The sequence below is a fragment of the Eschrichtius robustus genome, chromosome 1 (genome assembly GCF_028021215.1).
Source record: "Eschrichtius robustus isolate mEscRob2 chromosome 1, mEscRob2.pri, whole genome shotgun sequence".
NCBI classification, from domain to species: Eukaryota; Metazoa; Chordata; class Mammalia; order Artiodactyla; family Eschrichtiidae; genus Eschrichtius; species Eschrichtius robustus.
The window spans coordinates 190583821-190598822 of NC_090824.1; the positions used below are offsets into that span (position 1 = coordinate 190583821).

At 37.1% G+C, this 15002-nt stretch overlaps 1 protein-coding gene across 1 annotated transcript in view; it reads left to right on the top strand.

Moving 5' to 3' along the window:
• Positions 1 to 15002, top strand: part of MYO3A (myosin IIIA) — a 180449-nt gene that overhangs the window by 100934 nt on the left and 64513 nt on the right. Inside the window, exons 17-19 of the mRNA XM_068545549.1 lie at positions 2566 to 2692; positions 6400 to 6610; positions 8772 to 8919. Of these exons, the coding sequence (XP_068401650.1) occupies positions 2566 to 2692; positions 6400 to 6610; positions 8772 to 8919 (486 nt within the window). The remainder of the gene's footprint in view (positions 1 to 2565; positions 2693 to 6399; positions 6611 to 8771; positions 8920 to 15002) is intronic.

The window sequence follows — 15002 nt, forward strand, 5'->3', positions numbered from 1 at the left end:
CATTTTGGGAACAATACCAATCTGAACTCTACCGTTTGGAGCCAGAGATGACCCTAATACATTTCCTAATAAAATAGATACTGTTATTACTAGTGCAGTGTGTATGGAATTGGTTCAGCTCTGGGAGAGGAAGTCCCTGACTTGGATGGCATGAGTTTCAGCCATATTCCAAGTGACCTATGACTGCCACCCAGAGATTTCAGACAAGCCATGGGAGACACTCCGGGTGATTCCACATGCCACCCTGTTCCAGACTTAGTCCCGTTCATATGCTCTAATTCTGAGGTTCCATGCATCGTTGGTGACCACCTGGGTCTTTTGCTCTCATTCTGGCTCAAAGGACCAAGATCTTGTTCCCCCGTGAATGTTTGAGCACAATATAAAACCCAGCTTAGCCGCATCAGGAGTAAAAATAGGATATTTGCTGCTCCAGCAGGCTGGCATGATGCTAGTTAAACTTAACTCTACCGCACCCCAAGCCCTTCCTGGTTGTGGCTGCTTTCGGTTCATCTTCCTCACTTCTGTTTGCCAAAATTCAAATTCAGATCAGCCTCCTCCCGTCTGTTGCATCACTTTCCCTCTCCCTAACCTCCCTCCAACCCTGCCGTCACCCACAGCCTGTACCTATGGAGACAAGTTGATTTAAGCACTAGCGGATATCCTGGCTCTTAAAGCAGAAAGGGATGCGGTGAATAAAGAAAAACACAGCATCCACTCCTGTCTCCAATCCTTGGTCCTACAATGAATGTTGCTAGTGGTAGATGCCCCTTTGGACTGCAGTCTGGTTCTATTGGTTGCCTGGTTGGGGGAAGACGGGAGAGGTTCATTGGACCTCAGAGCACCCTACAAACTGGAAGCATGTTGTACGCCAGGCAAGCAGCTCCTGCTGCCGACCTGGGGCTGGGCCCCTTTGTAGTTCTTTTCCCTGCTTTACGTCATCGGAAGAGCTTATCTTCTTACCAGTTCCTTCCCCCAGAGGCTGCTATCTTAGAAGTAGGGAACCATTTTTAACTGGTTTGTTTATTACTTCCAAGTCCCAGTCGTCAGAGGCAATGTTTCACTTATATTTGCCTCAACTGCTTTCCATTGCCTGGTAGGGCAATGTTTAGTCACATTAAAATGAAACCAGTCTAGCAGTTAACATCTAGTGACAAACATATTTCATTTATGTAAGACTGTATGTTCCAAATTTAAACATATTCAGTGTTTACTGAACATCCAAACATAATAGCTTAGGATAAAGGAAAACATAACATCTGTTTCTGGAGCTGAAGCACAATCACTGCTAAATATTTTGTGAAGACTTTTAGTCCAGTTCAAGGTGGCTCTCCTAGAATGTGCTGGTCTCCACCCCTAAAAGCAGAGCCTCAGAGAGTTAACAGGGCAGACTGTCCCGCTTTAGAGACAGTGGAATTAAACTGAGTGGGTGTTTACTTCCTTTTTATCCCACTCGTGATTTTTTTTAATGTCATCTCACTGGCTTGTTTGGATATGTCTTTTGTCCATAGCTGCTTCAGTTTCAGTTTGGAAAGAGGCAACTTGTACAATCAAGTTAAATGGCTTGATTTTCACATCCTTTAATCACAGCTTGCTGCCTACACATTTTACGGCTGCACAATTTTGGTGACTTTCCAATACAGAGAGTGTCTCTCTCTCTCTCTCTCTCTCTCGCTTTCTCTCTCATTCTCTCTCTCCCCCCTTGTCTTTCTCCGGTTGGTGTCAACAGCACCCATGGTGTAGGTTTCCTTTTAAATACTTCGGGGTTTACAATTTACTTGTACATTTGTGATTCAGCACAGGCCAGGCAAAGTGACAGGCAAATCAAAATCATATATTCTCTACAAATAACACAAATTGGAAAACTCTTAAAACTTTTCAAAACCCATGATTTCCTAAGCCATTTTCCTGCCACAGTTTTAAAATAAATGATTAGTAGTTTTATGAGTCAACTCATTTAGAGGCAGTTTTTATCGTGTCATGACAGGAATTTGATTTGTTTCCCTTTGCACAAAGTCATAAGTCTTTTGTCTAAGATGAGAATGCCTTTTTTTTTTCTCCTGCTTTAATTTTGCTTACATTTCTTATAACACTCTAAAATCACAAGCTAGTACATTTTCTTTGGATTATCAGTTATGGCTTCAGTTGTGATCAAATAATATTTGTGAAGTAAATTTTAAAGTATTTAAAGCATCACACAGTGTTGAATTCTATGAAACACTTTATTTTTAAAAATTGGTTTTAGTCAGGGTGGGAGGGGCATAAAAGTCCCTTTTAGTTAGTCATTTGATAATAATTTAAAAAGGATAATTTGATACCTAGTTGTCTTCATTCAACATACATAAAAAGTTACAATTCTTGAATGTCATAATTCAGCCAACATCGATGATGAAGAGAATGAGAGGACCAAGGAAGCCAGTTGACTTCTCTTGGTTTGACACTATAGTCTGTGGGATGATCTTGTTATGCTGGAGCCTAAAGATTCTTCCCCATCTGTCGGCAGCCACAGTCACTGCCTTGCTGTACTCAAGGGGAGAATGATGCTAATATTTCTGTGCTGTGTTTCAGCAACTTGGAAGTGTATACAGTATACTGGCTGCAATCCTGAACGTTGGAAACATTGAATTTTCTTCTGTGGCAACCGAGCACCAGATTGACAAGAGCCACATTTCTAATCATGCAGCTCTGGAGAACTGTGAGTTTTATTATCTTGCATTCAAAACTGAACTCCTAAAAAAAGTCTGATGACATACTGAAAGTGTCACATAGGGGTAACTTCAAGCAGTTGTACTTTTATGGAATCCTAAAAACGAATACTCAGATTCAATTTGCGTCAAATGAAGTTTTCAAAGTCCACTATTTAAAACAGATCTTCATGCCTACAAATCAACTAATTACTGTAGAAAGGCTAGGCTTTCATGATTATTTTAGGAGCTATTTACATTTCAATGTAAAAACACAGAAAGCGTAATTAAAATTTAGCAAACTGATCTGAAAAAGAGTTAAAGTTGTTATTGTGATAACAATTTGGCATCTCTATCATTTTATAAGTAATAAAGATCTGAATATTTATTTTCGTACTGGATGGGTGTTTTATACGCATTCATCTTGGGTTGATTAATTTTGGAGTCATTTTCTATGCAAGAAAAGTACATCATGGTATTTGCTTCAAATCAGCTTTTCTCTTACTGGCAGAGTTTGATGAATTATTTCAATCATTTAAGGTTTCTCACTGATACCGTCCAGTGGCAAAGCTTTTTAATTTAGAATATACCCTGATTTTTATTTTTAGTATTGTCATACTCCTCCACAATCCCAGATTTGTTAAAGTGTCATTCATAACACAGGAAATAATGTTATAAAATTTTGTTTATATATTTTTTTCTGATTTATACTTACTCAGGAACAGAATGAGATGTTTTAGGATAATTTCAGAGGGCCAGATGCCAAACCACCCTGGTCTGGATCTGTCCCCAAATCCCCATCATCTCCATCCCACCAGCTTGGTACTACAGCAGAACAAGCGTCTGAGGTTGGCATGTAATGATTGGCAGGTACCGGGAAACCTGTTCTGGCTTTTCATATATAAAGAAAACTTAATTGGCACATAAGATATTAGGTTATCAGAAGTGGAAGGAATAGCCAGAAAACGCCAATGATAAGATTCAAACCTCACCATCTGATCGTAATTACAAGAGTTATCAGCAACCAACAGAATGAGTCGCAATAGAGCTATGTCGTAAATCTGAGTACACTTAGAAACTACCAAACTGAAAAATGATTTTGATGATTGGCAACCCATTTCCGTATAGCAGGAGACAGTCATATGGGTCACAGAAGGTTAATATTAATATGAATATAGTTAAAATTAATTAAAGCACTCACGGAAAATAGAAATTTTACTAATTTACATTAAAGTGATTTGTAATTAAAGTTACAAGGAATTATCTCCAAACCAGGGCCATGTTTCCAGATGATTTTACAGGTGCATGGTTTCAATCAGGCACCAGTTTTGTCCATTCTATCCCAAAACTCTCTCCCAAATATGACCTCTTGTCTTTCTCTCCATCATCATTATTCTCATCCAAGACACATCACCTCTCACCTGAACTAAGTGACCACCCAGTTGTTCATTCCACATTAATTCTTGAACTTTTCCAGGTTGTCCTCCACAGTTCATTCAGGAACCACTTAACACATGTATCCGTGGTGTCTCTCAGTCTTCCTCTCCCCCTCCTTGTCCCTCTGCTTCTCCCCCTCCCTCTATCTTCCCACTTGTTCTTCTTGATTAGCTTCTCATTCCCTCTGGATAAAGACCATCAAGAAGAGAACTTTGTCTTAAAAGGGGTTCTACTTAGCAGTATATCCCCAGGTAAAACGCCTGGCATGTAGTAGATGTTCAATAAATAGATATATGTCAAATGAATGAATAATGGGGGAATAGAAATAGACATACCAGTCAATAGGAGACATTATTCAGAAACAGAACGAAGTAGAATTACCAGAAAGGCATTACAAATCACTAGGGAATCAGTGTTGTAGGGACAAGCAACTGGCTGACCATTTGGAGGAGGGGGAGTTTGAATCCTTCTCATACACCATATACCAAAGTGTATTCCAAATGTCTATCAGTTTAAATGCAAATAAGTAAATAAATACATACATACATAAATGTACAGGGAAAAATGCATTTATATAATCCTGAGATGAGAAAAGACTTGAAGGACTTTATGTGCAGAAAACCAAGAGCAGAAATAGTTTTTTAAGTGGATATTTGACTACATAAAAATTAAAGCTTTCATACCAAAAAAAGGAAAATAAATTAAATTGCAATGCAAATGAAAAATGAGGGAAAATACTTGCAACATATATATCAAAGCATTATTCTCTTTAAACTCTTATAAATTGATTAGGAAGAGATGACTATATCAATGAAAAAGAGGCAGTTTACAAAATAAGAAAATGAAAATCAATGAAAATGTGGCAGTTTACAAAGTAAGAGCCACAAATCACTAATAAAAATATGAAAAGAAGAAAGTATTCAGCTTTGCTAGGAGTCAAAAACAAATTGAAAGAAGAAAGCATTCTTTTTTAAAATAATAACCCCTGGTGTCCATGAAATTGTGTTGAAATTATTTAACTTTCATTTGGATGATAGGAGTACAGTTGGTTCAGAGTTTTTGAAGAGCAGCTAAATAGTATATATCAAAAGGCTTAGAAGTGTTTATATACTCAACCAATTGCTGAATTTAGGCAGTTTATGCTAAGAAAATAATACAAGACAGAAACACAGATTCATGCCCAAAGTATTCATCCTAGCATTCTTTACAATTGTGAATATATGGAAGCAACCTAAACATCCAACAATTTAAAAATTGATATGTTATGATATATGTCAGAATATTATGCAGCAAATTAAAATTATATTAACGAACAGTATTCAACAAAATGGGAAACGCTTAAAGATATTAAGATAAAATGTATGTGCAGAATAGTGGTAATAAACATGCCTAGAAGGAAAGAAACTCAGAATGTTTTCTCTGAAGGTAGGATTTCTGTATTAAGCTTATATTACTTCTACATTGTGAAAAAATAATTTTGTTTAAATAAGGTTCAACAATTTTAGCAACATAACCAAGAAATATCTTGTCCCAAGTGCTAAAACTAAATTTAAAATGTTCAAAATATTTTAAAAGGAGAACGACTGATTTGAGAAATTAGCCTATCTGTCATGTAATAGTTTGGGTTAAGGATGTTTATTATATTCAAAAATGAGTTTTGTTCACTGAGTTAAAATTACCTGTGATATTTAATTAAATATTAAATATTCGGGCAATAAGTTTTAACAAACTTTAGTCATTGACATATGTAACTGAAAAATAGTAGTATGATTAAAAAGTATATGAATGTCAAGATGTTTTATGCTTGTTTGTTTCCATATTGCAAAAGTTACTTAAAATGCATTTGTTTGGGTATATCCCTGAAGTCTAGGTAACTTTACAATTAATTTCCATGTTTTGAAAATGTGTCTATAATAATGGCATCCAAATGATAGCAAAACTGTTCATTATGTTTTTAAATATTTTAACATAATTCAGTGAAATTGTGTTTGGCATCACCTAAACAACCACTGGTTTGTGTGGAGGGTCACTCTGTCAGCCAGCTCAGTTTGGGTTGCGCTGTATTATACAACAGCCTATAGCTGACCAGTCGAGATAAGCGGAGAAAGATGATCAAGAAGAAACATAGGGCTCCTATTGAATAGGATATTCTTTTTATATTATAAAACCTTCACATGTTTATTTCATGTCATTTGAAGAAGGTGAATTAAGACATTTTCATTCTCTGGGAAACGACTTCATTGTCATAATATCTTCTAACAACACGTTTATTTATTTTTAGCTGCTTCTTTGCTTTGCATTCAAGCAGATGAGCTACAAGAAGCTCTCACCTCCCACTGTGTGGTCACTAGAGGAGAAACCATCATACGACCCAATACTGTAGAGAAAGCTACTGACGTCAGGGATGCGACGGCGAAAACTTTATATGGACGCCTGTTTAGTTGGATAGTCAATTGCATTAACAGCTTATTGAAGCACAACGCATCACCCAGGTAAAAAACTTTATAGAACTTGTTCCTCAAATGTCAGGTGATGTAAATCTGTTTTCTAATTTACTGATTTATCTGTGAGTCCCTTTGAAAATGTTTCTAATTGGTGTCATTTAATTATTCAAGTTTTGTTTCTAGTTTAAGCTCTGCTTTATTTCCTAATGGTGCCACTTCATTGCATCAGGTAGCTATAAAACTTTAAAACTGCTGGAACACAGAAACTGTAGCAATATGACTAAACATAATAGAAAGTGATTTTTTAGTGTGACTTCTTACTGTCAATTTATATGTTCTTTTAATTAGAAGGTGTACTGTGAAGCATATACCGTTTTATACTTGTAGAGAATCTCTGTTCAGCAGTTCTTTGTCTTTGTTTTGAGGGATTGAATTAAATTTTCAAGGCAAAGGAAAACTTTCTTTTCATAGTTTAACTCTCATTATAACCCAGCAGGGGTACATGTGATCTTCAATGAAATTTGGTTAAGAAATGCTCTAGATAGCTAATAAGTGATAGAGCAAGATGTGAACAGTAGTGTTATCTGACCATAACAGATGCAAGATGTAACTTAAGTCTCCGGCCTGTCTAGTACCTTATCTGAAATCGCAGCCACCGTTGAGTGCTCTCTGTACACCAGGGATTGTGCCGAGATATATCCTTACATTTACATCCAAAGCTTTGTTCTCCTGTAAATTATATAATCTTTAGAAATTTGTATGTGAAAAATATGGTGGATTCCTACCTTAAGATCACCTCTTTCACACTTGCTTACTAAGCGTAAAAGACCATTTCATATACATTTCAGGCGTGTAATTCACTGTTATTTTTCCACTAAAATACACACCACACCATAGTATCATTCAGACTATCCAAGAGAGTTAAGAACATGGAGGAATAACGTTCTTAACTCTCTCTCCCTCAAAATTAGTGAACAGAGGTAACCATTGTGGAGGAGCAGGGGAAAAACTGCATCTGGAATATTGAATTGTAAAATAGTATTTAATTGTATTTTAAAGTATTTCATCATGATATAAATTCATATATATTTACATCTTTCTCCAGGTTACTGTTCATCCCATATTAAAAATTATGAGTGGATAATTAAAAACCAAATAACAGTTCTTTAAAATAAGTAAAATATTTTTAGCAGGATGTTTTAATTGTCCTAAAATGAGAGACTAAATACTCTTTCACAGAATTTTTGCTTTTCTGGTACGGTTTTTACTGAACATATTCATACTATATTCTGAGCGCTGGCTAGGATTTCCCTGTGATTCATGACTCGCTCTAGGAGTAGTTTCTGTAGTACAAGGAAAATATTGTACTGTCTACATATTAAAATGAATGCTACGTAGTTAATGTTCTGTGGAGGGAAACTTTTTCAATTAAGAAAATTTTCACATGGACATATATACACTACCAACTGTAAAATAGAGAGCTAGTGGGAAGCAGCCACATAGCACAGGAAGATCAGCTCGGTGCTTTGTGACCACCTAGAGGGGTGAGATAGGGAGGGTGGGAGGGAGACCCAAGAGGGAGGAGATATGGGGATATATGTATATGTATAGCTGATTCACTTTGTTTTTTGTTTTTTCTTTAATAGCATTTTTACCACTGGGGACTTACATCTTATTTATTTATTTATTATTATTATTATTTTTATATTTATTTTTGGCTGTGTTGGGTCTTCGTTTCTGTGCGAGGGCTTTCTCTAGTTGCGGCAAGCGGGAGCCACTCTTCATCACGGTGCGCGGGCCTCTCACCATCGCGGCCTCTCTTGTTGCGGAGCGCAGGCTCCAGACGCGCAGGCTCAGTAGTTGTGGCTCACGGGCCTAGTTGCTCCGCGGCATGTGGGATCTTCCCAGACCAGGGCTCGAACCCGTGTCCCCTGCATTGGCAGGCAGATTCTCAACCACTGCGCCACCAGGGAAGCCCCCACTTTGTTTTAAAGCAGAAACTAACACACCATTGTAAAGCAATTATACTCCAATAAAGATGTTAAAAAAAAATTTAAAAAAAAAAAAAAAAAGAAAAGAAAATTTTCACTCTATGTCCTGGTAGTAGTTTCTTAGCTAAATCACAAAAGTGACTCTGAGATACGCTGCTTTGAATTACCTCCTAAGAAGATAAATAAGAACTCAAAATAATGCCTCTTCAATCTTCCAGTGGGAATGATGATGAGCTAAGCATTGGCATTCTGGATATATTTGGCTTTGAAAATTTCAAAAGAAATTCCTTTGAGCAGCTGTGCATTAACATTGCAAATGAACAAATTCAGTTTTATTTCAATCAACATGTGTTCGCCTGGGAACAGGTAAGTTGAGGTGCTTTGTTATATATAGTATAGATGCATGCAGTGTGCGTGTTCTGTGGAGAATTGTGCTATGAAGCAGGATCTAAATCATAGCTTTAAAGCCTGAAACGTTTAATAAAGACCAAAAAAAGATTTCCTTTTCTCCATGCTCATTATGAAAACAAAAACAAGGCAAAAAGCTGGTAGGAATTTAGTGTGTCTTGATACGTGGTGCTGAGCGTCCTCCATCAAAACTCACTGGACTCTTCTCCAAAACTTAGCAGGTCTGAGCCCTTGCAAACAAAGAAGCTTCCTTTGGAAATTTAAGTAAGCAGATGTGTCTAGCTCTTTCTCTTTCTGTAGACTGCATAGCTGAAATTCTGTTTGAAATGTAAATATCCATCTAAAATGCATTAAACTTCAGAATTCCAGTTGCTAGGCAGCAGAATGCAAGATAATGGATTTGATGTAAATGCCATGAAACGGTAATTTTGTCACGGTACAGTGTGTAATAATGATTCAGCTTCAGAAGTCAGAAACTCACTTGAATTGCATTTGGCAAAACGTTAGTGTTAAAATTATTTAGTTAATCAAGTCTAAAAGAAATAGTCGTATTTTATAACATTTAGTGTGCTATTTCTCCTTTAAATAATATAGAATTGTTTTGTGCTTACTGATTAAAACTGAGGTTTTTGTTTAAATTTGAGATAAATTAGAGGTACATGAACCTCCTTTGATTCAAAATATTTAGCCTTATTGCAAATTTACTTTGAGATCGCATTTTGAAAACAGTGGTTGCACAAAAAATGTTTGGATTGTGACATGTCTTAGGTCAAAAAAGGGACATAAATTTAAGATTTTATCTGTGTTTGCACAGCTCTCATCTACCCCAGATTCTTGTTCATCACATACTCATTCTCTCACCCTCTCCCTCTACCCCTTCTCCACTCCTCTCCAGTAGTGCCATCCTTTGGCCTAGTTATATGATGAAATCTTTTAAAGTCTTTAAAAACAGAGCCCTTCTCCAGCCTGCTATGTCTGTAGCCATGGCCCTCTCTCTTCCCTTCATAGCCAGGCTCCTTGAAAACATATTCAACATTCACTGTAAAGTATTGATTTCTTCCCCGCCTGGGTACATTGAGTCCATAGTATCTGGCTACTGGAAGGGCCCTACTTAATCTCATCAGTCATTAGTATCAGAAACATTTTAGTCTCCACATTATTGTCAACCCTGTTGACAGATTCCTGTTTCTGGAAAATCCCTCTTTTGTCATCTCCAACACACTTTCTGTTTCTCTAGCTCTTTGATGGCTTCCTCCTTTACTCTTCCTGCACCAGCCCATAAATCAGTGGTTCTTAACCCTGGCTACATATTTGAATCACTTGGGTAAAATCCCAGTGCTCAAGTCCTATCCCAGACCAATTAAGTCAGATATCTTCGAATGAGACCTAGCTATCACTATTTTTTAAAGGTTCCCAGTCTATTCCAATGTGCAGCCAATTACTGCCCTAAATGCTAGCTCCCAATGAGTTCTATATTTGACCTCTTCTTATATTCACTAGGAAAGAATCTATTTCCAATATTTCAACTACTCCCTAAATGCTAGGGATGCGCCAATCCTCACCTCCAACCCATGCCTCTCTCTAAACCTCCCCTGATTAGGACAGCTTCCAGAACTTTATCCAGAATTGAACTCATCATCTTTCCCTCCCACTTATATTCTTTCTTAGAGAATGGCATCTCTATCCACCAGCTTACTCAAGCCAAAAATGTTATGTTACATTTCATTTCTCATTTCTGAAATCCAAAAAATCAGCGAGACTTATTCTTATTCCTCCCTCCTCTATGCTCCAGTAAAAACATTTGACAGTTGACATCACAGTATTTAGTTTCCATTCTTGCTCTCTCTCACTAGGCTGAAGACTCCTTGAGGTCAAGGATTGTGGGATTGTGTATTAATTCTTTTTGTATCTTCAGAGCCTGACATATAGCAAATGCTCAGTAAATATTTATTAATCAATGTCATCTTGCTTTAATGACTCACAATGTTCACAGAATCCATTCTAACCAGAAATTGAAATAAGTAAATTTTTTTTAGTTTGGACTTTTTGATAAGGATCTATTAGGATTACTTGCTTCATGGGACCAGGTGCATCTTTGTGTATTTCCCATCTGATTAATTAATTAACAACTTGTGTTAGCAGACTTCTATTATTCTTCTCTTTGGGGGGTTGAGGTTAGAACCTGATTTTATTGGAACTACCCTTTAAAGCAGTGTACATATCTTTCAATAATTATTTGCTTTTCAACTTTTTTATAAAATTGTAGTTTACAGTTCACTTTGATTGATAGCCTTGAATTTCATTCATCATCCTAATACTCTTAATTGTTTTGTCTTTGGGCTTGCTACAAATGAAACTACTCTAATATGGCTCTTTTAAAAATATCCTTGAGAGGCTTTCAAGACAAAACCAACTCAAAATTGCCCCAACAAATTAAAAATGCAACTAGGATCCAAGATTATGCAAAGCACTTTGAGGAAACAAGGCCATTCCCAGTCCTTTCAAGTGCCTTCCTAGGGTAACGACCCAAGCATCCCTACTTCATAATCTTACGGACCAAGCATTGGCAGCTGAGTGATCAGGTCAGTGAATCTGGATCTGGTGGACACAGGAGTAGTCAGAGATTCTGTTGATTTTAACGTGTGTGTGCACCTGTTTGGGTTTTTTTTTTCTTTCACTCTGTCACTTACCTCTGAAAGCAAAAATTGTAACTGAGAAATGCTTATGTAGCTGTATATATTAGCTACCACAGATAAAGAGAGCACACTTACACCAATTTCTATACATAAGAAACAGCTACTTAAGCCAAATCATTAATTAAAATCATGGTCACACTTCTTCTGGTCAAATGTAATCATAGGTTTGACCTAAGAGCTCCTTCGCTTAGTAAAGCCGTTATTGCTTATCAGGAAGACGTAATGTTCTCAGTTTCATGGACATACAAATGATCTGTCCAATCTGAGCAAGACACAAGCCTTGGGTAGCATCTTCACAGATGAAAGCACTTCTGGTTCTGCTTTAATCAACAAATATTATCTTTATCGACAGTCCTACAACATTGGGACATAAAGTTTGGCTAAAGGCGTTTCCTGTTTTTGCCCCAGTTCTGTTTGCATGTGCTGTACAGTAAAGTTGGTTATGAAGGTATTTTGAATATCATTTTCCTATTACTTTCTATTAAAACAATAATCAGTAGACTACAGTAAAACATGTTTAGTGAAAGAGTTTATGACAGTGACCTAATCCATAGTTTGTTGAGTGGATAGTTTTGTTTCTCAGAATGGTTGCCTCCAACTAACCATTTGTATTCCTTTTGAAACATATTCCTAAATCTGGGAACCTCATTTTTAAAAAAATATTTATTTATTTGGTTGCACGCGGTCTTAGTTGCGGCATGCAGGCTCCTTAGTTGTGGCATGCAAATTCTTAGTTGCAGCATGCATGATCTAGTTCCCTGACCAGGGATCGAACGTGGGCCCCCTGCATTGGGAGTGCGGAGTCTTGTCCACTGGGCCACCAGGGAAGTCCCTGGGAACCTCATTTTTAACTCACTGGCAGCTCTGCCTCTTTTCTTCTCAAAACCTACTTTTCTATGGACATAAATTATATTCCTCGGAACCTCAACCCACAACCAAGAGCATCCAGAACTTGTATCTTTTTTTCTCCTTACTATCCAGATATTTAGAATGTCTAAGACAGTAGGTCTAGAGTAGTATTGTTTTTCTAATGTGTATAATATATAGCTCCTGAAAATTGTCTGGTTTGATATTTCATTTGAAGCTTCCATACTTTTACAGCACTAGAAGAACCATTTGACTTTAATAAAATTTAAAGGAACAATTTATGTCTGAAAACAGTAGTTTGAAAATTAGATAATAATCTAGGTCCCCTCCCCTGCAAATAGATGATGAGGAGTATTGTTGTAATCTTTTAAAATTCAAGACTCAATCAAACTCTGCTAAATAAGTTGCAACTGAAAAGTGTATACTTTTCTGTCAACTTTATTAATTCCACAAATAGAGTGTTCATATTTCAGCCTTCCCTATTTGATTTGTATAGCATTATTTTATGCACATTGTTTACTTCCATATTTTTCAAAAAGCTTTTAATTAGCAGCTCAAAGAGCAGCAAACAAGCCATCGCATTTCTAATAAGGGAGGTATCTTTTCGAAATAGCCCTCACACTGAATCTCCATGGTAATTTGTAGCCAAGACTTTGCTTTTGTTGGGTTTGTTTTTGCTTATTTTCTGGTTTTCTTCCATATGAAAGGGAGCTCAATGAACAGGAACCATGGATTAGTCCCCCATGGGCATGAGTTTGAATTGGAATAAATGGCATTGTTTTTTAGGCCCAGAAGTCATGTATGATACTACAAAGCATTGTTCTAGAATCCTGAAGATTCACTCTACTTCCTCATATGCCTATTTATACCTAGGATAAGCTTTCTGATCCATTAGTGCAGCACATTTTTCTCACTCTTAACTGAACTAAAGTTTTTTGGGTTTTTTTTTTTTTTTTGGCTGTATCGGGTCTTCATTGCTGCACGAGGGCATTTTTCTAGTTGCGGCGTGCAAGCTTCTCATTGTGGTGTCTTCTCTTGTTGCAGAGCACCGGCTCTAGGCGCACAGGCTTCAGTAGTTGTGGCACACAGACTCAGTAGTTGTGGCTCGCGGACTCTAGAGCACAGGCTCAGTAGTTGTGGTGCACGGGCTTAGTTGCTCCGCAGCATGTGGGATCTTCCCAGACCAGGGCTCGAACCCGTGTCCCCTGCATTGGCAGGTGGATTCTTAACCACTGCACCACCAGGGAAGTCCCTAAAGTTTGTTTTTAAAGTGAGCTATTAATATTTGTTTTGCTAAAAGGTAGGCATACATATATATACATATATAATTTATATATGCACTCATGGGTTTAAAATTAAAAGTCAGAAGTCATTTTATAAGCAGGAAGCTATTTACGGCACGTAATGGAAACAATAACTGCAGTTATGGCTCTGGCTTCTCGCAGAAACTGATGTGTATGAATTTTATCTCCAGCTGTTCACATCCTAAAGTTTAAAGCTTTTGAGGATTTGAATGTGGGCTCCAACACATAATTTGTGGCAATTACAAAGAACAAAGATTCATTCAATTATATAGTATCTATACTTGCAACGTTTTTTATCATCATAAAGTAAAAAGAATCAGTCATCTGGTAAAAAAATATGTGGGTAATTCGAAACAAGCCCCTTATAAATGTCTTCAAATTGTTTTGCTTGCAAAGTGTGAATTTTTATCTTATATCCAGCTTTCTTTCCTATTGCACGCGCCATATGTGTGTGATGGTGATGGCATTTGTCTTATGTGAGCTCTCCAAGGGATAAAGGCAATTTTACAGGCATTTTCCTTAAGCATTAAGACAGCTGTACATTTAAGAAACCCTTGGTATGCAATAAATCTTCCTTTATAAATGCTTGGCCAAGTTTTAGGCTACTGTTTGAGATCACACACAAATGTTCCTTAAACTTCTCACCTACTAAGTGAGTATGGAAGCTGGTACCCAAATGAGTCGATACACGTGGCACATCCCTGCATCATCTCCTGGCTGTGAGCGGGCCACCCTCCCTCTCTGGCTCCCGCAGGCAGCCTCCTGGGCTCCTGGGTCCTCCCCGTCCCTCACTCAACACCCACGCTGCACTCAGTCTGCTTCTTTTCTATCAATGAAGTTGGCCAACACCCTGAATGTGATGTGGGGATTTGTGGTACTTACTTTGACAATTTGATAATATTTTAAAAAATCTTTTAATTATGATTAAAAATAATTTTGAGTGAAGTATACAGTGAGGAGCATCAATCCGTACACAGTTACTATAGTTTTCTACGTGTAAGGTTAGAACATAGTATTGACAAACTGAAATAAAATTTTTTGGTAAAGACGTAGACATGACAGTAAAGCAGAAATAGTTTAAGGTGAAAGAGATCCTGGTGTATAGAAAACTACATGTCTGAATTCCTAACTGAAATTCCTCCTTATCCTAAACCAATACCTGTCAATAGAATAT